Source organism: Cimex lectularius, unplaced genomic scaffold, assembly GCF_000648675.2.
Source record: "Cimex lectularius strain Harlan isolate CLEC.00 unplaced genomic scaffold, Clec_2.1 scaffold131, whole genome shotgun sequence".
Lineage (NCBI taxonomy): Eukaryota > Metazoa > Arthropoda > Insecta > Hemiptera > Cimicidae > Cimex > Cimex lectularius.
The window spans coordinates 792,231-817,166 of NW_019392685.1; the positions used below are offsets into that span (position 1 = coordinate 792,231).

Sequence of the window (24,936 nt, forward strand, 5' to 3'; positions counted from 1 at the left end):
AGCTTCTACCGCAGTCTATGTCTCAACCTTCTGACTAGTTGGCCAGTCCGGTGTCAATTTAAACCACTTTGAGCTTTCCTGGCTCATATTTTATCTAGAAATAACTCCTTTTGAGATAGACAATACTCACGTTCACCTGGATTTTCCGAGGGGTCTGTTTGCTGATAGAGCCTGATCCTCCATTTATTTATTTTTTTAAATGCTTTTGAAAGATTTTGGAAGAATTTGATGCCCGGTCCTACTGATATCACTACATCCAACTTTGCAATTTTCACAACATCCATTTTCAGAAAATCACTTATGTATAGCAAGTAAATTATTGGGCTTAATTCTGAATATTGTTCTCTAAACTCTAAAATATCTGTCAGACAGGAAGTAATAACATCTACATACTGCTTCAGTAGCATTCTTAAGTAGCATTTTATTCCAGTCGTGGCCAAAAAGCTGAGAAATCACCGAAGATAGCAAAACAAAGTAGATATTCTTAATGATTTTTTGTTGCAAAAATATATAATCTAATTAATCAAACTGCTTGTACATTTAGTATTTTAGTAGAGGATTAGCTTATCAATATTAATATTCACCATAAATTAGAAAAGAATTTATAAATGGCCTTGCGAGAAAATAATTAAATTATTCATGATTCAGACGCTTGCATTGTAAGAGATATTTTCAAATAATTAATGTTTAATGTTTGTACCTGTCTAAATGAAAAGTATTGATTAAATTCTGAATAGTCCTAATTATGGTGGGTATATTGTTTTATGACCTTTGTTTATGTCCCTATTACCAAAGGGTGCAAACAAACATACATCAATTTTAAATAGAAATATTAATAATAACAAAAATTGGATTAGTAATAATAATAAGAAATATAAAGAAAATGTGAACAAAAAGTTTTTTTTGCAAAATATTTATTGCAGTAATAAATACAGTCTTTTTTTATGCGGTTGATTTAAATTTCTGAAGGGTTGAAATTTAGTGGTGGTAGAGACCGCTGTAGCCGAGGCCATGGCCGTATCCGTATCCGAGACCGAGACCGTGACCGTATCCGAGTCCGTGTCCGTATCCGTATCCGAGAGTACGTCCGTATCCGAGTCCGTAGGAGACGGGGGCGGCGTGGGCGACTCCGACGGCGGCAACGGGAGCGGCGACGACAGGGGCGGCGTGAGCGACGGCGACGGGAGCGACAACCTTGTTGACCGTCCTGTAAGTGTTAGAGTAGGAGGTGGCGACTGGGGCGTGAGCTACAGCCAAGGGGGCGGCGTGAGCGACTCCAACAGTGGCGAGGGGAGCGGCGTGGGCGGCGAGGCCGTATCCGGCTCCGTAACCGTAACCGGCACCGTAACCGTAACCGGCACCGTATCCGGCACTGTAAGCGACGGGGGCAGCGCCCAAATAACCAGCCGAGACGGCGGCGAAGAAGAGAGGGAGGACGGCCTGAAACATTTTTCAAATCAGTAACACAATTTAATCCTTTAAAGTTTAAAGTATCGTTCTTCACTTACCAACTTGAACATGTTGTTGTTTGCACTTGTGATTGTACAATGATACCAAAAGGTACAATCTAGGTATATATAGTTGTGTCGAACCCCTCCCACCAGAGTTTTTCCCAGGGTTACCCGTACCCTTCCTGTACGGCCTGTTATCCCTTTCACCTCTCTTTGTTCTCCCTCGTACCAAGACCGAAAGGGAGAACGGTCTTTTTCCTGTTTTGTCTTATTTTTCTTTGGAAAGATTCCATTAGATTGAAACAACCGTCAAAAACCGTGTCATATCGGATCAATGAGAAATTAATCAACAAATCGATTTCTCCAGCTAGATTTTGAGTTTATTTTAAACTATACTATCCATGAGTCCTTGAAGAACCCGTTTTCGACGTTTTCCAAATGGAAACTAATGGACTATTTGCACGAGATCGGAATTTCTTCAATGGATGAACCGAACAGTCGTGAGACAATCCTTTCGTCCTCGAAACAGACATCGCACTCCTCTAAAATGGAAGAAACGAGAGTACTTTGCGGTTTGATAACCATTTTAGGACAACCTTCGTGAATTCCTCTGCGGCTTTTATTTAATTTAAAGACAATACAATATCCCTGACGTAACAATTACTACAAAAAAAATTCCATAAAACACCTGGTCTACAAAGTTCACACGAAGACAACCGAGGACAAGAATCAACTTCGAATCGTACAGGATGACCTCCTTCTGCAGATGGTCGTCACATTAATATAACTAGAGCATTATTCAATCAATAAAATTTCTTTGAAAACTCCTGGAAGTAAGCGCAATGCAATGATGATAACTGAGACGTTTTTAATTAAACTCATGAAATCGATCAGCTTTTTTCCTAGTCTCAAATATTGATGACACAAAGGCAGATTTTCGTATCAATCACCATGTTAATCAATTTTATTTTATTAAAATTATCGACCTCTTTTTCACTCAAGAACACTGGATCAAAGTATGATTTTGAAGAGGAAAGCAAATTCAGTTGTTCGCAAAGCTTTCAACCTATTTTATGGTCATCATCAGATATAGACGTATAGACTCAAGATTGTTTTGCCCTGATGATGACCTTAAAATAGGTCGAAGCTTGACAGTAACAACTGAATTTGCTTTCTTTTTCAAGACCATAACTTGATCCAGAGTGTTCGTAAAATATTCAATTATGTGTTAAAGTTTATTGATACATTATGAACGAGTGATTATAGTACGAAAATAAGCCTTGGCCTAGCGTGACGATTTACGATTTGTGGTTTTTCTGGTTGATTGAATTGTGTATTTGCTTCTTATGATTCTTTCAATTGATAATTTAACATTTATCTATTGCTCGGATTATGTTGTAGGGTTTTTGGTGATGCTGCTCCAAAATGGATTTTATGTTATCACTGGAAATTTTTACCTCCATGCGGTAATAAATTCTCGATTTATATTTTTTTTTATTTACGTCATTATCTGATATAGTACAAAGGAATAACTTATCTTTTTTTTACCCGTTACATTTTACTAAAGAGAGAGAAAAATGTACACCAAGGACAGGCCGATTCAGACTTTCTGGATACGACGCAACGGAGAAACACGCCCTTCCGGTTTTGCCGTCGTAAAAAGGTAATTATTGCAAGAACGCATGCTCCCCGAGACAAATTTTGCAATATCCACTCCCATTATAAGCGACATTTGTTACTTTGCAGAAAAAAAACCTAACAGTTGTATTAGAGATGTGCGAGGTAAATTATTGATGCGTGAATACTGCAAACCCTGTTGGATTTGAAAGTAGGTCACCTCCCAGTATAAATATTTTATTTAATAGAATATACAAATATAAAATACTGATCCAGTCCTTTTCTCAAATTCGCTCAACTGGTTCACTTGGAGCTGGAACACACTCCTTGGAATTTTTTTTAAATATTTTCAATCTGTGGTATTTGCCATTTAGACAAGCTATAAAAGTAGCCCTGGACCGGTTATGAAATATCAATAAGTCTTTATATTATTTTTCTCATATTTAAAGTTAACTATTGAAATGTTTTTAATGAACTGGCGCCCGAACTCGAAACCCAGAAATCTAAAAATCTGGTACAGATGAGTACTTTCGATCTAAAAGTGTTATTTTACCTTTCATCTACCATCGCACTAATTTGTCTGAAATCAATGTCAAATAATTAATACAAAAAATTAGCAAAATATTGAATATATTCGAAAAATGAACAGTTTATTATTATATTTATTAAGTAAGCAAAATTATCGTTAAAAAGTTCAGAAACTAATTTAATAATGAACCATTAGTTTTCTGAATAAATAATTTAATCTTATGATTTTTCCTTCTTGAAGGTGGGATAATAGGTCAACTCAAAAAACCACAATCAGTTTTTATCCACACAAATTTTTTTTTTACATTTTTATATCAACATGGTTATCATTGTTTCTTCAAAAAAATATTTGTTCTGTGTACAGGCGTTATCTCACCTGAGGAAGGATTAAAATAAATCCGAAACGTGTGGATAAAAACTGGTTGTGGTTTTTTGAGATGGCCTATTATCCCACCTTCAAGAGGGAAAAATCATAAGATTAACTGTTGAGGTCGAAATATAAGAAAACATCGTTACTCAAATAATTTAATTATACAATAAAGTTGATTATTGACGCAAGAATACAGCAGACCATTTGGATCCTGGACGAAGATGCTCTTTAATACATAAAACCTTTTAAGCCCCATACTTTTTTCTTTGCACTTAACGATTTGCCACCGATTCTTGACGGAGGGGTTAGGGTCGGAAATACAAAAATTAACCGATATGCAGGTGGTGTGCCTATAGCCATCAGCCCAGTTGCTCTTCAATTGAATATAAACTGGAAAAATATTGCTACTGCCAAAGACAGATGCGAAACGTACCTTAAACAAACACTGGTTAGTGGAGTGGCGCAACTGGTACAACAGTGGAACAGCGGGAAACTTTTACAAATCGCTACACCCAGAATTGCGCTCCATCCCATGGTTTGCAACATCCAAATTCGGATGCAAAAAATTTTATTCTTCAATGACTCGGATACGCACCAACCACTACATTTGCGGGGCTTATTTGCAGAAAATAAATCGTAGAGCGTCCAAACTGTGCCACCTGTGATCAACCAGAAATTATCAAGCATTTGATTTTAGAGCGTCCAAAATACGAGTCTACCAGAATAGACTTCCTTGAAAATCTGTACAACATAAAAGAAATCAACAAACCGATCAGCTGGGAGAGCCTACTTGCTCTTAACAGAGTGGACGTGAATGAATGAATACTTTATTAGATAAACAAAAGGGAGTAAAAAAATTGTACATAATCAAAAAGCACATTTCGGCAATGGTTATCAACCGTCTGCCGGAGTCGGACCATAAATTTTTAATAAACAAGGAACATATTTCTTCTTAAGGAATAAACAAAAGAGAGAGAAAAAACTATATAAATAAACTAAAATAACAACATATTTATTTATGCACATATAAATAACCGGGTGTCTCTGATATATACAGTAAACATTTAATAGTTGAAATAAAAAACAAGCGTTTTCCCGTAGTTCCAGGCTTCCATCGCAAACTTTACCTGATTTAAAGACTCGGGGTTATTTAATAAAGAGATTAGGTGCTCTCTCGTCAACGTGGGCAAGCCTATATGCCGTGATCGGAACTCAGCTAAAACCGGGCATTCTGCTAGAAAATGGAAACAGTCTTCTCGAGCCTGCCTGTTGCAGAGAGAGCACCTATCGGAACTATTGACTCTTGTGAGGTTATAATTGAGGTACAGTAACTCGCACCTAATTTTGAAAAACCAGCGAGCTAGCGGAATGGACGGAATTTTAGAATCTTGCGCTATGTTCAAGAAAGGTTGACTGATATTAAGGTCCTTATAGAGCAAAAATCTAGAGGAATTATGAGCATGGAGGAGACATTTCACTGTGTGAGAAGTGCGGATATTGTTAATTAATTTTGAGTGTAAAAGTGGCCACTCTTTGATATTGTCCAGGGAAAAATTGTCATTCAGCTGAAATTGTTGAGCCAAGAGTGGACGTATACCAGGTCATATATTCTTTCTTACAAAATAGTGGCATCAACGTGTAAACGTGAAATCGTTAAGGTAGAGGTCGGTTCAATCCCCTTGGGGTTCAGCCCAGATGCGGAGCTGTCTTCGGGTCGGGCTCTCTAAACGCGTTGGGCATTTAGTCCCCGGGATGTGGGGGGGATGTGGACTTTTCCATAGGACAATGCGTCATATTTTCTAAATGGTTTTTATCCACATCCTCCTGAAACACCGGTTTTATGAAGAACAGTAGCCTTTTAAATTGTGTAAAACTGTGGACGAGAGCCTCCCCGGGGATGGCTTTCTGCGGCCGGCGGAGATCCCCTCCTCGTAGGACGGCTATTAGCTTCCCCAGCGTTTGATCTGTATTTATTCTGTAGTATTTATTGTAGTTAGTTGATAGTTAATTATTGCATCTGTTACTTGTTATTTATTTATTAGTTTGTGTCTTCAAATTGTTAGTTTTGTCAAAATGTAATTTGTTATTTGGTAGGTCTGCACCTTTATTTATTCATGTTGTTGTTATCCTTTGCTGTTGTTGTTTTCGCACCGAAATTTTTTATTCTTAGTACTTATTGTGTCGATCAATCTTTATTGCTCTCGTTACTTGTTATTTATTTATTGCTTTATGAATTTCTAGTCATGCTAAAAAATGGAATTTGATATTTCATAGGTCCGTACTCTTGCTGAATGTTCCAAAACAAAGCAAAAAAAAATTGCTATAACTGGCATCTAACTCCGTACCTAAAATGATGATGTTCAGGGTGGTAGGCTAAAGTCAAGGGAGAAGTGGTTTTATGGAGGTTCTCGAATGGTTGTTAAAACATACAAATCTTTGGGAGTCACTTTGACACCTGGTTCAATCATCACTTCAATGGAAAAGTTTCTACGGCTAAATTCTGAATGGAATCTGGATAGTGTTTTTTTCACAAAACGACGTGCCTTTGCAATCCAAATATCAGGTTTATTAATTAGGGTGTTGCGATCCAATTGGGGCTATAATCTTAATGTTTCAAAAGTATTTCTTGAAAAATCATTTTCTCTACCTTACTTATACGATTAATATCAAATCCTCGAATAAAGCACTTTTCTTTTATACATTAAACCAGCATTTTAAATTTTAAATTGAGGATCTTGTCACTTTCAGGCCATCGATTGGTCGATGATGAATTTTTGCAGTACTGCCATCATTGACCTTAAAAGTAAAATTGCTAATGTCTTCAAGTTGGTAATAATGAAAAATAGACAAGTTTTACAGCGATCATGGGAAATAATACATTCTTCGCGGTGAATTGATCCGACAAGCTGTTTAATTATAGAAGGACATAAAATGATCCAAAACAACAGCTTTTTTTGTAAGTTCTAGTAATTAAAAAAAAATAGTTTTTATGAAATATGACTGTGAATGTTTGGAAGATGGTAGTGTTTTAAGGTGGTTCTGGTAGTTTTAAAGTTATGAGACTTTTTAGTGGCAGTTGGTGGAATATTTTTGAACTTTTGCATAAATTAACAATGAACTTGAAAATGATTAATAATAGACGAGAGAGAGTGCGAGAGGGAGAGGGGGAGAGGGGAGAGAGGGAGAGAGAGAGAGAGAGAGAGACAGAGAGAAACAGAGACAGAGAGAGAGAGGGACAGAGAGAGAGAGAGAGAGAGAGAGAGAGAGAGGACAAGTTTTTGAGCAATCGTAGAAATGAGTACATTCTTGCGAGGATTTTGCTTTACACCAACAGAAATCCTGAGTTTTGTATTCACAAAAAACTATCCAAAACAGCAGCTTTTGTTTCATTAGCTTAATAATTCATTAAAAAAATTTCAATTTTTTATGAAATACGACTGTGGTAGTTTTTGAGCATTCGTAGAAATGAGTACATTCTTACGAGGATTTTGCTTTACACCAGCAGAAATCCTGAGTTTTGTATTCACAAAAAACAAGACAAAACAGCAGCTTTTTGTTTCATTAGCTTAATAATTAATAAAGAATTTTATTTTTGGTGAAATACGTCTGTGGTAGTTTAAGCTATTTTTTGTGAGCATTCGTAGAAATGAGTACATTCTTCCGAGGATTTTGCTTTGTACCAGCAGAAATCCTGAGTTTTGTATTCACAAAAAACAAGCCAAAACAGCAGCTTTTTGTTTCATTAGCATAATAATTAATAAAGAATTTTATTTTTTGTGAAATACGTCTGTGGTAGTTTAAAGTTTGTGAGCATTCGTAGAAATGAGTACATTCTTCCGAGGATTTTGCTTTGTACCAGCAGAAATCCTGAGTTTTGTACTCACAAAAAATTATCCAAAACAGCAGCTTTTTGTAGCTTAAGTAATTGATAGGGAAATTTAGTTTTTATGAAATTCGACTTTGGTAGTTTAAAGTTTGGTAGATGTTCGAAATTGTTCCACGTGGTTTCAGAGAATTAACAAAGAGTGGCGATTTGTGGAATTTTTTTGAAGTTTTACTATCATTGAACTTTTTCAAAATACCCTAATCAAGGTGAAGTACGTACAAAAACGTCTTCACGTTAGCAATTATGAATGAAATATATTTTAAAAAGTTTAGGAACGATCTTGTAACTGTATTTATTTTTCGTGAGGATTAAAATTTGATCAGACATAACTGTTGAGTTATGGAAGGACATAAATAATTCAAAATAACAGCTTATATAAAAGAAAAAAACACATTTTTTGAGTGAATGTGGGATTGATTTCATTCTTATTTCATTCTTTCTGATAATATTTTTTGATCAGATATTTAGCAAATGACTAAATCGTTAATGTTTAATTATTCGGTTGAGATGTTAAGAAAAATTACGGGTTTTTGTCTATCTATAGATTGGCAATGTTTGAAGTTGATCTGTGTGAGATAATTAAAGTGAACTTTTGGATGAATTATGAAAGATTTTTGAATTTATACTACCATTAATCTTTTCTAGTACAAAAAGCAAAGTTGCAAAAATATCTTCATGTTAGTATTGATAAAAGAAAGATAGACAAGTCTTTGGACGATCGTAGAATTCAGTTCTTTCTCCTTGAGGAGTTCGTTTTGATTCGTCAGAAGTGCTGAGTTATAAGGAAACGAAATAATTCAAAACAGCAGCTTTTTGCTTCGTAAGCTTCTAAAAGTTGAAAGGAAATATGGTTTTTGATGATAAATTACTAAATTTTTACTATTGAAAAAAATAATACTTTATTGGGTTGAGATGTTAAGAATAAATTACGGGCTATGGCAGTCTTAAATTTGGCGAGTGTTTGAAGTTGGTCCTTGTGGTTTTAGTTAAGATGGACCGCTTAATGGTGGTAGAGGGAAGAGTAACCGTATCCGCTTCCGTAGGAGAGACCGGAGTATCCGAGACCGTGTCCGTAGGCGAGAGGAGCGGCGTGAGCGACTCCGACGGCGGCGACGGGAGCGGCGTGAGCGGCGTAGGTGGTGACGGCGGGGGCGGCGTAGGTGGCGACGGCGGGGGCGGCGTAAGCGGCGACTACGGGCTTGTTGACAGTCCTGTAGGTGTTAGCGTACGAGGTGGCGACGGGAGCGTGAGCGACGGCGACGGGAGCGGCGTGAGCGACGGCGACGGGGGCGGCGACGGCGTGGGACGCGTAGGCGACGGGGGCGGCGACGGCGTGGGAAGCGTAGGCGACGGGGGCGGCGTGAGCGTAGCCGTAGCTAGCGCCGTACACTGCGGGGGCGGCGCTGTAAGCCACGGGAGCGGCTCCCAAGTATCCGGCCGAGACGGCGGCGAAGAGGAGAGAAAGGACTGCCTATAAAAACAAACAAGACAAAATTTTAAAACCCAATCTCCACAAAACACACTTTGAACAATTTAAACTTTAAAACACGTACGAATTTGAGCATGTTGATTTTTTTATCGGTATGCGACGCTTGTACTAACATCTCTTTCTCTATATATAGTGGTTCTTGACCTCTAAGACCCCTCTACTCATGTCCAAAATCTTCAGGTGGGAGACTTAAGCAATAAGTCCCCTCCCTGCACTTGATCTGTTGATCTTGCTTCGAAACTTTTTGATTTCGATAATTCATTTTTCTCTCAGACAAGGTCGAAGCACATCGAAATTCAATATCTGAAGAGCAACTGAGTTTTTAAAAAAGTTCATTAAAATACATGAAAAGCCAAATCATGCCTCCAGAAGATATCGAGGAAAAAGTCAGTAAATCAAAAATAAAATACCTTACAGCAAACAACAGCAAAAACACACACAAAAAAATTTTATAACAAAAATTTAAAGACCCAACAAAATAAATTCAAAAACATGAACATCCGACATATTTTTGGTATGTTAACCACTCATGAACAAGCAGTTATTTCATGTTCATTAATTGTTTAATATATATATCCGTTTATATCCAAGTATTCGAGAAGGTTCTTGATTTATTCAATTTTATCACGTAGCATATTACTATGCTATTAAATCATGACTAATATTGTCCTAATGTTTTCAATCTATGATTAGTGGTAGTTTTATCAATATTACCATCGTACAAAACGGTTCTTTTAAATGATTTTTTTTCTTCTAGATTTTGTTATTTAGCATAAAACTACGAATGTTAATGTAAATGCATTTAAATTTTGACTGCCAATTAACATAACTATGTACATATCATATATCTCAAATGGCATCCTGGCCTTGCCTCTCGGCGAAGAGGAATTGTTTGATATTTTTGGTTTTTTATGCGAAGAGCCAATCGTTTATATTGAAATCTTTTTTTCATAATGTAAAATCACCGTGAGAAAATAATTTAATGTATTTACTTTTGCATAACTAGTTTTCGTCGACTCATGGTTATACCGTCAATAGGCCAACCCTGTCGGACGGTTTCATTGAAAAAAAATCTCGAATGCTGCACGCCCTGACGTTTCGAAAAACTTTCTAATCTAATCCATTAGAGTTCGTGGTCCGATTGACCAAATAACTTCTTGCAATTAATTAATCCTTATGTAAGGTATTGGTTGAGATGAAGAAGTCAGTGTCACGAGCGGGATTTGAACCCACGACCTTCGGCTCAATTCGCCACTGCTTTAATTGTGAAAACGTGTTAATGTACTAAAAAAAGGGGCTGTACGTGACGATATTTAAAAAGTGTGTATGACATTGATTCAGAAGGCATTCCTGTCGGATGGCAAGAAAAAAGATTTCTCTGCCATGTTGGATTTTTTACCAGAAACTGCTAAAAAGTATTATCAGAACATTCTAAACAATCCATTTACGTTTTAGTGGTCAATTGACCAATTACTTCTTTCAATTAATTATTCTTTCTATGTTAGGTCTCGGTTGAGATAAAAGTCAGTGTCACGAGCGGGATTCGAACCCACGACCTTCGGCTCAATTCGCCACTGCTCTACCACTTGAGCTATCGTGACGTCGATCTTCTCGGACACAAACTCTCCATCTCAACCCCCCTCCCTTTCTAATCTAATTTTAAACCCCTTTTTGGTTTTATTATGATTATTATTATCGCATTAGTTATTTCTTCAATTAAAAAACCTGGCGTACCGAGTGCCCATGAAAAGAAAACTCCTTATTATTTTGCTAAATACTGCTACAATTGTCTAATAAAAATAAAACGAGAGATCGTCACAGCTTGTATCCTTTCTCGTCTGAAAACTGAAAATGACTAGAGACGAATCTTAATTGGTAGAAATTAAATATGTTGCTAAGTATTATGTTGGTGGAAGGTCCATAAGTAAAAAAGTAACATGGTGGTAATTTGCATAAAATCGATAGGTACTTAACTATGTAATTATTATCTAATTAGTACATAAATACATGTACGTTTGGTTGTATTGCGTGTGTATTAAGTAGAAATAGTTGGGTAGATAAATAAATTAATATAATAAATCGATATACAAGCACGGATTCAAATAAGTATATTGACAAGTTTATAAATAAATGAAGAATGGAAATTTCAAAGTGCCTTCTGTTATTTTTTTTTCAGGAAAGCAATAAAACTGCGTAAGCCAAATGGTAACTCAAAAACTTTGTTGAAATGTATTTTATTGGAAATATAGGAGTATATTCTTTCGCAGTTAATGCAATGAAAAACAAAAACAAACTCCTTAATATACAAAAAGAAAAGAAATTGAAGAAACCGTGGTACATAGAATTCTCTGAATGAAAACTACATTGATACATAGAACATGTTAAACCTAAATAATTTTATAGATGAAATTAACTTATAAAGATCAAGTGAAGTTTCAAATATTTAGAATTCTTTCATGTAAGGTCTTGGTTGAGATGAAAAAGTCAGTGTCACGAGCGGGATTCGAACCCAGGACCTTCGACTAAATGCGCGCTACTCTCTCACTTGAGCTATCGTGACTTCGATCCTCTCGGACACCAACTCTCGATCTCAACCTACAACCGTTCGAATTTTCTCTCTTTTTGGCATTTTCAAATGTCTTGTAATCAGGATTGGATTCGCAATTGAAAATGGCAAAAGCAGGGAAAATTCGAACGGTTGTGCTTGAGACGGAGAGTTGGTGTCCGAGAGGATCGAAGTGAAAGATAGCTCAAGTGCCAGAGTAGCGGCCTATTTAGCCGAAGGTCGTGGGTTCGAATCCCGCTCGTGACACTGACTTTTATCTCAACCGAGACCTTACATAGAAAGAATAATTAATTGAAATAATTAACTTTGTCAATTGACCACTAAAACGTAAATGGATTATTTAGAATGTTCTGATAATACTTTTTAGCAGTTTCTGGCAAAAAATCCAACATGGCAGAGAAATCTTTTTTCTTGCCATCCGACAGGAATGGATTCTGAATCAATGTCATACAAACTTTTTTAATATCATCACGTACAGCCCCTTTTTTATTAGTACATTAACACGTTTCCACAAGTTCCATTGAATGAGGAATTATACTGGATAAAACATGGATCATCTTTGGAAACTTTTATCACAGTAGCCTTTGTAACTGTTCCCCTGTAACTTAAGGTGATGCCACAACATTTTGTAAATCTGTCGGAGTGAAGCATTTGGAAACCCTTTTCAGTTTTTCAATAATGGCGAAATCTCGATCACATGAGAAAAAGCTATGACCGCTTATTAGAAATTTCTAAACAATCTCTTCAAAATATCCAAGTTGTACCAAAAATGTCATTAAAAATAAGGGTGCGTCATTAAAGACATAGCGAAACGAATAACGCACTTGATGGACAATACAAAGCTGAACTCTTGTCTAAGGGGCTTCTATGGCGTTAGGAAAGCTTTTCAGCCCGTCACAGCAGGCAATGAAGATATCCTGCAGGTCTTTTTAGCTCTGTCATTCTGACAGCCAAAACTTTTTTGTTATCCACGGACCCAACAATTCTTTTTCACCCTGGGTATTAATCCCAATGCCAGATAGACAGATTTGTTAATTATAGAGCCGGAATCTTGGATTTTAATGACAATACAATCAAGATAAACAATAGGATAAAGTATATTCAGAGGGTGTTGCTGCCAGGCTTTAACATCTTCCATCACCGCAGTTCCATTGAGAAATAAAAGTCGCTGACCCATAGACTTCCTGGAAATGAGCTTGAACCGATAATCCTCTGGAATACAAAGAAATTATACGTTCATCAAATCCATTAAGCTGTTTTTCACCTTTAGATATAGCCTCGGTTCGAAGGTACGATTTCGATCGCGAGGAACCAGCTCGATAGCTCCATGTACATTGTGTTCCCGAGTACTCATCGTCAACAAGACAAGAGGATCTTTAGCGTCCGCACCTGGCACATGGCCTTATAGGACGTTTTGATTCTCAAGATGAGAGCTGACGCACCTCCGCATACGACGGAATGGTGTTACCGCCGCAGCATTGGTGTAGAGGCGCCCCAGCCCCTATGGGCCGAGACAACCTCGCTCTCCTCTTGTCCACTCCGAATGGTCGGGCCCGCATTGTGCATCGGGTCGTATGCCGCACGCAAAGCCGAAATATATCAGCCTGTTCTCCCGCGTACTCCCTAGATAGAGAAGGCCACTCTATCTCCCTGAGTACAGGGGCTCCCCTATCGTAGAAACTTCCGGGAACGCCCCGGCAGCGGTTTAATTTAAAGTGGAATTGCTAACCACCCCCTAGATGAGCAGCGCCTACGGTAAAGTCTCTGATCGAGCTCAGCCTACACCTGTCACGCGCATTCGAGGGACGCCATAGGCTCAGCCAGGTGGTCCGATCCTTCGCTTCCCCAAGGGTACCACGCCGGTCATACGCACAACAATGCAAAGCATACTCGAGTCCGAGACACCGATTCACTACCCGCTTCCATTTGCTTACTTAAGCATTCGAGAGACTATAGCATGATCATTGCGTCCTCAACTCTTACATGCTGTCGTCCGGTCGCAACGTCTCCCGTGAGGTTTTACGTTGGCCATACGCAAGCTTCACTGAGGTCACAGATAGAAGACAGCCTCTAGACAGAACTTAGACAAGTTCCCGCCAGGGCGTCACCAGGCACCACCACGAATCCATTCCCAGTGTCCATCCCCTAGGGCTGAATTTGGAACTTTTCAGTTACCCCGTGGTACAGATGGCCATACACCCTCTCCCGTCTTTGCAGACAGGATCTAATGCACTGGCCCTCGCGTGACTCTGCTGAGGCACCCGCCGCCCATGCCGACCCTTAGGCCGACACGAGTACAGCTTGTGCTGTAGAGAGGTTGCCACGCCCTCTGGGCTGCACCTTTATTTTGTGCCCGGATACCCCCGTTGTAACCAAGGGTTAGGAGGGTTCACAGGATAGAATGAAGGAGCTCGGATTGAGAAAAAGGGCCGTGGATGAGAACACGAGGGAGCCGTTTCGGGGTCTCGAGTCTCAAACCACACTATACCACATAACCACATAAAATGGGCCACGACTCCCAGGGTGGGTAGCTCCATGTACAGAGCGCACATTTTTGCTGGTTTTGCCGTTTTGAAAATTCCCAGTTGTTGCCAATAGGATCGTTTTTAGCATAGCCTAAATTCATCGCTATTTCAACTTCACACGTTCAGCCAGACATTTGGATAGCTCCTTAAGCAAACCACTTTCACCCAATAGATCCTGTGGTGTGTGACAATCTATGAACAGTTGGTCAATCAATTCGTGACTAATAAGCATTTTGTTTCCCTATAAAAGTTTTTTTAACAAAATGCCATTTACACAGTTTATTTTACACTCTCCCCTTTGCTGGCGTTCGGCGGTTTTTATTGTGGTCTGCACGATTATCTGACCACATGACCAGTTTCTTTCTGCCGAAAATGTCATATGAATACACCAGACGTAAAATGCGGGATCCAACTTCTGATTCTCCAACTGGCCGATACGCCATGGCACATAGAACCTTTGGAAAAATCATACGTCCCACACGCATACCAATACCAGTGCCACTTTTAAAGAGGTTTGGCACTTAGAACATTATTAGGGTTATTGGCGATGGCACGTAGATCATATTAAGAAAAAAATCGCAGTTTTGAGGAAATTGGCACTCAGAACTTTGGAATTTCCACTCTTCAAATAGGTGCATAAGTCCATAGGCCCTAAAGTGTAGGTAAATACTTTGAACGATTAAAGATAGATAAAAAGGAACATATCTTAATAGGACTTTAAAAAAGATTTGATGTTACGTAGATAGGTTGGTTCATTAATAGATTATTGTTAAGAGATGGATCAAACTTGTATTAGGTCACAGAAACATAGAAATGTAAGAGCAACATATAAAATATAGAAATACAAAAACATAGTACTTTCTCCGTTGGAAGGTTATCATTTCCTAAAGATTTATAAACATCTGCATAAGTACCTGATAAAGAAGTTGTAACCTAATTCATCCCTGAAAATGTTAACAAATTGAACGAAAGCTTGGCATGAAATGAAAGTTTCTATGTTTCTGTGATCTAATACGTGATTGTCACACAAAAAAATTAATAGGTTAGGAAAGAGGCACAAATATAGACAAGCAGGTTTATCGTTAGGTAGGTCGCGAGGTCGTTAAGAATTTTTTGATGATGGTGAAGTTGATAATTGGGGGGAGGGTGCCGCAACGGTTTAGGCGTTGACACGGCGCTCATCAATGTAAGGTAAAGGTCCCGGGTTCGAATCCAGCGGCCCTGCATTCTAACCCGACATACTTTTTTTTTCAAAAACACCTGCACCCCGAGGGGTTATATAACCTCTGCTGTTGCGAAGTTGATAATTATTAGACAGGTACGTAGGATGATAAGTAGGTTTGGCAGGTATACGCAAGTTGGCAGTTTGTAAAATATAGTACTTGAATGAATTAAAGGTTATGAGGGTTGATATTGTTAGTTGAATATTTTGGTACAATTTTGATGGTAGTGTTATAAGTTGATAGGTGAATAAGTAGTAAGCTAATTGGGTATATTTGACTGTAGATATTTGTACGTTGGATAATCAGAATAGTGCTTTTAAATAAAATATTGTTCCTTCCTTTCTTTCCCTGAAGATATTTCCATCTCCTTCGGTTGAACCGTCGACCCACATGCCTCTGGTGCGACCCTGTATATTTAAACTCTATTCTTCGATTTCTCGATTCTCAGTTTCGCCGTGATCTTTAACCTTTCCATTTAAATTTCACAGTCGTATATCGGCGGCCCTCTCACGAAGCCCCTGGAACAATCAACATTGCGATCCGATGGATATCGAGATATTGCAAAATGCCGTGTTATACATAAGTCTGGGGATCCAGAGCCCCTGAGATAAAAGGTTTTCAATTTGTTTCATAACAGATTTTTTTCATTCATTAATTAGAAAGTAATTTTTTTTTTGATTTTCAGTTTCCTAATAGAAGAGTACTATAGTCACTTTTAGTAATAACAACCTAACCTTAAAATAACATTTGGAGTATTCTATTTTTGGTTTAATTTGTCATTTTTTAGTATAGTGTAGTGTTTAATAATATAAATTTATCTAATATAGACCTTAATTTATAAGGAAGAAGACTGTCTTGCTGATGATGGCGTGAGATGGATAAAATTGACGTCATGGCCTTCTCCTTTGACCTCCGTGAAACCTCTCGCATTTCCTTGAATTTCGAATCTCCAGTTTGAAAAATTTCCATTGTTTTATGATTTTTCGACAGTTTTACAGTTTGAAAGATGTCGAAGAACATGTGGACAGGAATGACGTCAAATTGAATATTTGATCCACGGCGGGCCTTGAATCCACGCTGTTTCGTTACAGTTCACGTGCAGTCACATTACGCGTTTACGTGACCAAGCGGACCTCCTTTTCATACCGGCGGGACCCGAGGGAATATGAAAGGCGGCGGCCTCTGATCAAGGATCCTCTCGAACTAACAATAAAAATCAAGTGAGATAAAAGAGAGAGAAAAAAAGTTCTCTGTACGTCCTTTCGCAATGGTTATAATGACAGGGTAACGAAATACAGGTAACATTTTTTTCCGCCTGTTTTTTTTTCTGTATAACATAAGTAGACTGCACAACTTTCGAGGCATGTGTTGTTTCGGTTACACAAATATCAAGGTGGCCGCACGTTTGTCTTGACCTGGAATCATTTCAAACTTCACTTTGTCATTCAATTACGAAGGGACACGCGAATTCTTTTTCAATTTCCAAATAAAAATATTTGAATGTATTTCTCTCCAATTTAGACAATTAGCTTAAAGCCGAATCTAAGCTAAACATGGTGGGATCTAATCGGACAAGAATTTCTGAAAAAATAATTCATCAAAAACCATTTGTGCAAAATTTTATTAAAAATTCCATTCTTCTTCTACCTTCAGCCTCGTCAGTGAAAGCATTTTTCCTAAAACTTTGGACGGCTAAATTAAATTTAGTACATAGTCATTGTGACACTGTCATATGTGATCACACTACTGTACTTTCTCCAAAGCCAAAACATCATTACAATCAAACATTACGATAAATTGTTTGGTTAAGGTGGTTAAAAAATTATTTCCTTAAATAAAGTCCTGACTTTATTGTATTGAAGAAGTTCTTTTTTCAACCTTGTTTTAAAAAATAGTTCTTTTGGTTTATTAGCCTTAACGGTTAAATTCAAGTAAATAACCATCTAAGCAGAATTTCAATTAGGCTTAATTTGGTAGGTTGTAAGTCGCATCTAAGTAGGCAAGTATCGATCGGGATTCTTCATCTTGAGAGTTCTTAAAAAAATATGAAAATCAATTATACTAAACTAGAAACGGGGAAAAGTAAAATAAATCAAAGCTGTCCTTCGTCATCATCAAGCAGCATCACGCCACCGCTCAATTGTAACATAACCCTGGGTACCTAGATGGCCTGGGAAAAATAGTAATACAGTAAGAAAAACTAGTAAAAGTACAATAAACAAAAAAAGAAAGAGTGCTTGGGTAACACCATATTTCTTCTTAATAACCTCGTCATCTTCATGCAATATAAAGCAACTCAATGGAGCCATAATCAAGGGATCCAAGACGTCACTCCAAGAAGAATTTGGAGCAATGGCATTCAACGACTTTCTCTTTCTTAAAAGATAAATCTGGATAATTGAACGAACGCATAGGAAAAGTACAATAATACAAAAGGATGTAGTGTTTGATAGTACAAAACCTCTTCCTAGTATACTTATCAACGTGCAGCATCAAGCAACCGCTCAATGGTACCTCGAAAACCCGGAAAAAGGAACATCAATTAGCAGAATTGCAGCCAATACCAAACCCCTTCCAACTGTCATGATCGTCATGGTTCACCTGACAGGAATAATTTCTGTAGTTAGTCTTTGGGGGCGTCGCTGCCGCAACGGTTTAGGCGTTGACACGGCGCTCATCACTTAATGTAAAGGTCCCGGGTTCGAATCCAGCGGCCCTGCATTCGAACCCGACATACTTACAAATGGGCTTTTTTTTCAAAAACACCGGCACTCCGAGGGTTGATATAACCTCTGCGGTTGCGAACCTTCGTAAAAAGAGAAAAAAAGTTAATGTAGTTAGTCTTTAAGATAGATGACATGGGATAGAGCACGACTGTGAGAATTTACAAAAAAATATTTTCAGAGAACAATTGAAAAGCTTCGATGAAACTTGACTTTTTAAGTTTTAAGTCTTGCTATATTTTTAGACAAATTTGTTAAAACTTTTCTTTCGTATACTACCTGGATCAATAGTATTTGGCAAAATTTGTCATATTTATCAAATAAGTCTTCTTTTAGTCTAAATCAATCGTAATGTAAACAAATATAAGTAAATTGGTGAAGGATGGATAAAAATTTGTAATCCTAAGTTAAAAAGAATTAAGTCCTCACTTGGTCGAAGGGACTTTAAGCCGAGAATTTTCAAGTACATACTAAAGAAGACGTAAGGAACATGAAAAAGGTTCATCAAATTTTCAGATTTAAAAAAAAATCTGAATGCTTTCATCAATCAATATCAACAATTAATCTTTATGTAAGGTATCGTTTGGAATGAAAAAGTTATTGTCACGTGCGGGATTCGAACCCACGACCTTGGGATAAAGGCTAGCCGAAGGTCGTGGGTTCGAATCCCGCTCGTGACCCTAACTTTTTCATTTCAACCAAAGATTAATTAATTGAAAGAAGTTCTTTGGTCAATCGGACCACGAAATATAATGGAATTAATATCAACAATTTTGGACCAAGTAAAAGCTTATTGACAGGAAATTACCACTTTAAAGAAACATAAAACTTTAAGGATCGACAGAAGAGAGGTCTAAGGAAGAACCTTTTCAAATTTTTTTAAATATCTCACTACATAGAATTTGATGATACTTGGTTTATTGATTTATTAAATGTTAAAAATGCAATATACTTTCTAAATTTTATTCTGTTTTTACTGTTCAGAAGGAATTCGTCCCCGTGGCCCACACGGCATTGTTTAGCCTTAGAATATTGCAGAAGAGGCGTTTGACCCCCTCCGGAACGTTTTCACTTTAATATTTCATTAACAGCGTCGTTTATTCAATTGCCTCATTCTTGAACTTAATTTACGAAAAGATCTTCAAAAGGTGAGAAGAAAATTTCGCTTAAAAAAATTCTCTTAGGCCGGCTTATTTGAACTTGGACTTGGCGTTTATCATTTTAAGTATTGATCAATGAATTAATAATGGATTTTTTCGTACTCGAGAGCTAAGTTCGCGCTGTGCTTTATTGTCATAAAGCAGAGAAGTCAGATCGGATCGTTTCGATACTCTTTTATTTTCCTGTAAAATAGCTGGAATCCCATTATACCTTGATCCTCTGTACCCCTGTTCAAAAATTGAATCTTATTTACTAATTTTTTCCTTACAAAAAAATTATCAGGCCTTTTTATAAAATATAAGTCTTGTTTGTTTGGAAAGACTCCAATTATATAGAAATAAATGGGTAAATAAAATAGAAAGGAGAGATGAAAGAACCTAACTAAAAACCGTTTCATTTCTGTGATTATATCACCATCATCAGGGTCAATGGTGATATAATCTCCGAAAGCTCGGCAATAACAAGATTTTCTGTCTCATCCCCACCTTTATTTGTAAGTACGTGTGACAAGTAAACTGTTGACATTTGCATTTTTGAAAAGGTTAATGAGTTCTTTTCGTATTATGGTGTAATCTTGGTTTTTTCGTTTTTCTCCCCCCTGGCATGGTAGGACAGGACGAATCAATCTTCGGCGTTTGTGGTCCTTGACACTCCTCAGAGTGAGGTCCTGCGAGTTCGCTAAACACAAGCTCAAAAGCTTTGATTCATTTAGCCTTTCACCAAGTTCAAGGATCTCGATGAATATCGAATCTCTATTATAATTTATTTATTATTGTAATTTATTTGAGACAGCTGTTATTAACTTTTGGCCCAGGCTGAATTCGAAAGCTCGTTTTAAAATCGCCGGTTTTGACAGTGAAGACTGGCTTCAAAAATATAAATCAGACTGACCAATTTTGATCCATCATCCCCTGGCTTAAATATGGGAAGTACGCTGTTTGATTCGTTCTTGCCCAATAAATTCATGGATTGCCCTAGTCAAAAAAACAGTCTGGAAATCAATATCTCGGTGATTTTTGCAATAAGGTAAAATTCGAGTTCCAGGATGGTACTGGACGCAGGTGATCGAGCCCCAGGAGGTCCAAGGACGTCTTGCCGTCGAGTTATGGTAATGACAGGGGAAACGCTTTCCTGATACCCTTGGTGCTTCAGGGTGAAAGGACCTGGGCGTGGCACATCCGAAAATTTGTAAAAAAAACTTATATTCTCAAATAAATTCAAAATGAAAAAAGAAAATACATGTGTTACCTTCTGAACCTTTTCTGCTAAAACAGATTCTTCAGCTTGTTTTGTTAAATTGTTCGAAGCAAATCGTCAATCGCTTGTGAGACCTTCAAAGATTTTTCAACTAATTTACTAAGAACACCTTGGACCAGTCCTAACTTCCGAACTGATCAAGAATAACCCAATTGATTTTGGTCAATCGACTTAATTCTTCGAACCAAAAGATTCTCGTTGGTAGAGCTTCTTTTAGCTTCTAGCAAATTAATATCAGTATGGTTTTAGTTTACAATGTTTTTCAAGCACGAAAAATCGTCAAAAGATTCTTGGTTTGGCTGTTGAAAGAACTGGGTTTTTTTTTTTTGTCTCTGACTTTTAATATCAAATTTTAATTTAATTGCGATTTCTTCTTGATATGTGTAAGGTGATGTACATCGTTGCTGACCTAACAGGATGCCAAGACGACCATCAATAATTGTAGCAATGGCTTTCAATGACCATTTCTTAAAATAAGGATTAAATCGATTTTACTGAACTAAGGAACTGAGAAAAGTACAATAAACCAAGGCTGAGTGCCTGGGCTTATTCTATTAATTATATCTTCATCATCATCATGCAGCATCAAGCAGCCGCTCAATACATGAACTAAGGTACCTAAAACAACAGAAAAACAGGCAACCTTCTACTTCTTAAAATGACGATGTCGGAAAAATCGTATCGTTTAGTTGAATTTTAAGAAACCATCAAATTTAAAAATTCTTATTAATTTGCCACAAGTATTTTTGCTAATAAATTTTTCACTGGGTTCAAGCCAATAGACCTAAAATGTCTTATTTCACGGGTTCAAATTGACTAGACTTATCGTGAAGAATCAAGTTGGTTTATCTCCACCGCACAGTGGGCCAAACCACCGAAAATATGGAAGAACTTACCAAAGTACCTCAGTACTAGGTCAATTCCCCCATGTACCTTTTCGTCCTGAATCGAATGAAACAAGTTTCGAGTCAATAGGACCGACTGGGTGCATGCTACATCGATTCGATTTTTTTTTTTTAATCATCAAATGAAATCACATTCGGAGATATTCAGTGGTGCTTTTCACGGGAAATTTGACTTTATTTTATCTACTATCTAATAAATCAAAAGGTCCTTCGGAAGCAAGTGGAGCTAGTATTCAAAACTCTTAATACAAAAAAAATCAATAATTTCTTGCTTTTTATTGTTGGATATGGACAAGAATTTGGATTATAAAAATTTCGTAAGCGTTTTCAACGAAAAACCAAAATAAAAAGTTTTTATAATCCAAAATCTGTAAGACAAATAGACGTTCATACTCGCTGTTTGACTGTTTATTTTTAGGAAATTACTTCAAAAAATAAAAACTATTGATAAAAAACATATAAATAATTTAAAATTATATATCGTTATAGTTTACTATCTCTAAATAATATTTTCTTTCAAAAAGCCCTGTGTAAGTAGGGATTTCTCGTTAAAGCAACTTTGTCAGCTGTTTTTATTATTCTGTTAATGTTATTGGCCAAAAAATGGTATGTATATTACAATAAAAACAAACAGTTTAATACGTTTATTACAAAAAAGACAAATAACAATAATTTTTCAAACCCTTGAAAATAGGGGTTTTTCTCAAATAATTTTTTTCCTATTGCAACAAGATTTTAGAGATAGTAAATTGTAACGATATATAATTTTAAAGTAAGTACACAACAGGAAAAAAATTATATGGGAAAACCCCTATTTTTCAACTGTTTTGAAAAATTACATTTATTTGTTTTTATTGCAATAAACATACCAATGTTTCTTGCCACATTTTTTTGGCCAATAACATTAACAGAATAGTACAAACAGCTGCCGAAAAGAAATCCCTACTTACACAGGGATTTTTGTATGAGAAGTATTTAGAGATAGAAAACTATAACGACATATAATTTTAAAATGAGTACACAACAGGGAAAAAATTATATGGGAAAAACTCCTATTTTTCAACTGTTTTGAAAAATTATATTGATTTGTTTTTATTGTAATATACATACCAACGTTTCTTGACACTTTTTATTCTGTTAATGCTATTGGCCAAAAAAAAAAAATGTGGCAAGAAACGTTGGTATGTATATTACAATAATTTTTTTTCCAATTGCAACAAGCTTATTTTTCCTGTTGTGTTCCCTTTTGAAAATTATATATCGTTATAGTTTACTATCTCAAAATAATATTTTCATACAAAAAGCTCTGTGTAAGTGGGAATTTCTCGTTAAAGCAACTTTGGCAGCTGTTTTTTATTCTGGTAATGCTATTGGCCAAAAAAAATGTGACAAGAAACGTTGGTATGTATATTACAATAAAAACAAACACTTTAATACGTTTATTACAAAAAAGACAAATAACAATAATTTTTCAAAACCCTTGAAAAATAGGGGTTTGTTCTATATAATTTTTTTCAATTGCAACAAGGTTTTACAGATAGTAAACTGTAACGATATATAATATTAAAGTAAGTATACAACGGGAAAAAAAATTATACGGAAAAAACCTATTTTTCAACTGTTTTGAAAAATTATTGTTGTTTGTTTTTATTGTAATAAACATACAATGTTTCTTGCCACATTTTTTTTCCAATAGCATTAACAGAATAGTAAAAACAGCTGCCGAAAAGAAATCCCTACTTACACAGGGTTTTTTGTATGAAAATGTTATTTAGAAATAGTAAACTGTAACGATATATAATTTTAAAGGGAGTACACAACAGGAAAAAAAATATTTGAGAAAAACCCCTATTTTTCAACTGTTTTGAAAAATTATATTTATTTGTTTTTATTGCAATATACATACCAACATTTCTTGCCACATTTTTTTCCAATAGCATTAAGAGAATAATAAAAACAGGTGCCAAAGTTGCTTTAACGAGAAAGGAAAAAAACATTGTTGCAATAATTGGAAATACGTATGTTATGCGATTGTATATTACAATAAAACTAAACAACAATAATTTTCCAAAGAGTTGAAAAACAGGGGTTCTTCCCATATAATTTTTTTACAATTGCAACAAGGTTATTTTCCCTGTTGTGTCCTCACTTCAAATTATATATCCTTATAGTTTACTACCACTAAATAATATTTTCATACAAAAACGTCTATGTAAGTGGGGATTTCTCGTTAAAGCAACTTTGGCAGCTGTTTTTATTATTCTCTTAATGCTATTGGCCAGAAAAAAATTGTGGCAAGAAACGTTGGTATGTTTATTACAATAAAACCAAAGAACAATAAATTTTCAAAACAGTTAAAAAATAGGGGTTTTCCTATATAATTTTCTTCCAATTGCAACAAGGTTATTCACCCAGTCACTTAAAAGCTCGTAATTTTTTTAACCGAGTAATTTTAACTAAGTTTTTTCGTTGTTTTATCATTTAAATTGGTGTCTGTTTAAACCAGAGAATTTCCCGTTTGTATCACAATGAAATCTGCCTCGAACGTAAATAATTAGGCCAATAGACAGCGGTTTTCTGCTATGATACTAAATAAAAATATAAACGAAATTTTTCAATGGGATTATTATTATAATTGCGATATGTGAAGTTGCCCCCTCGGTTGTGAGACGTGTTTACTGGGTCAAGTTGCACAACTTGCACAACTTGCAGATCACTTACCTTATTTCATAAATCGATAGGTTGGCCGTGTTGAACGTGTCAAGAAAAAAAGTATCAACGTTGTCTCGATAAAATGATATTCCTTTCCTTCGTAAGTTTGATCGGTACAATATGAAATCGATTAATTTATTTAACAATTGTTAGATCCTTTGTGCTTTGATCTGTGACGCAATGATTTCTTCTTGTCGAATCCTTAGTCCGTCCACTATTAATTAGGCGAGGGATCAAAGTTTCGACAGGATTGGGAAATTGTTTCTATCGTGATCGGCATCGGGGTTTCCTAGTCTGAGTGGCACACATCTGTCCTCCGGCCAAGTGGTCGACGCCCCCGCGGACCTTTTGCGCAAGTATCACCTATTAACCAACACAATTGCGTCCTCGTGATGTCTGGTAGCTCCTTCCTTGTTTTCGTGCCAACGACGAAGGTAGGGTTAATACCCCGGGTCACTAGAAACAGCTGAAATCATACTCGCTGATTTTTTATAAAAGATAAACACTAGAGCGTACGTAATCA

At 36.5% G+C, this 24,936-nt stretch overlaps 1 protein-coding gene across 1 annotated transcript; it reads right to left on the reverse strand.

Annotated features, from left to right (window-relative positions):
• Positions 1–899: 899 nt before the first annotated feature.
• On the reverse strand, positions 900–9,456 carry LOC106662953 (larval/pupal cuticle protein H1C-like). The gene is made up of 3 exons (XM_014387409.2): positions 9,406–9,456; positions 8,859–9,323; positions 900–1,440 (listed from the first exon to the last, which is right to left on the reverse strand). The coding sequence occupies exons 1-3, from the start codon at positions 9,454–9,456 to the stop codon at positions 979–981; spliced, it is 978 nt and encodes a 325-aa protein (XP_014242895.2). The 3' UTR covers positions 900–978.
• Between the last annotated feature and the right edge of the window lie 15,480 nt (positions 9,457–24,936).

Excerpts from the sequence above, each read along its gene's own strand:
- LOC106662953 (XM_014387409.2), bottom strand. The coding sequence starts at position 9,456 with ATGTTAGTACAAGCGTCGCATACCGATAAAAAAATCAACATGCTCAAA. Across the intron at positions 9,324-9,405 it reads AAATCAACATGCTCAAATTC|GCAGTCCTTTCTCTCCTCTT; the intron begins GTACGTGTTTTA and ends TTGTTTTTATAG. Across the intron at positions 1,441-8,858 it reads GTTACTCTTCCCTCTACCAC|GCCGTCCTCCCTCTCTTCTT; the intron begins CATTAAGCGGTC and ends AAAATGTTTCAG.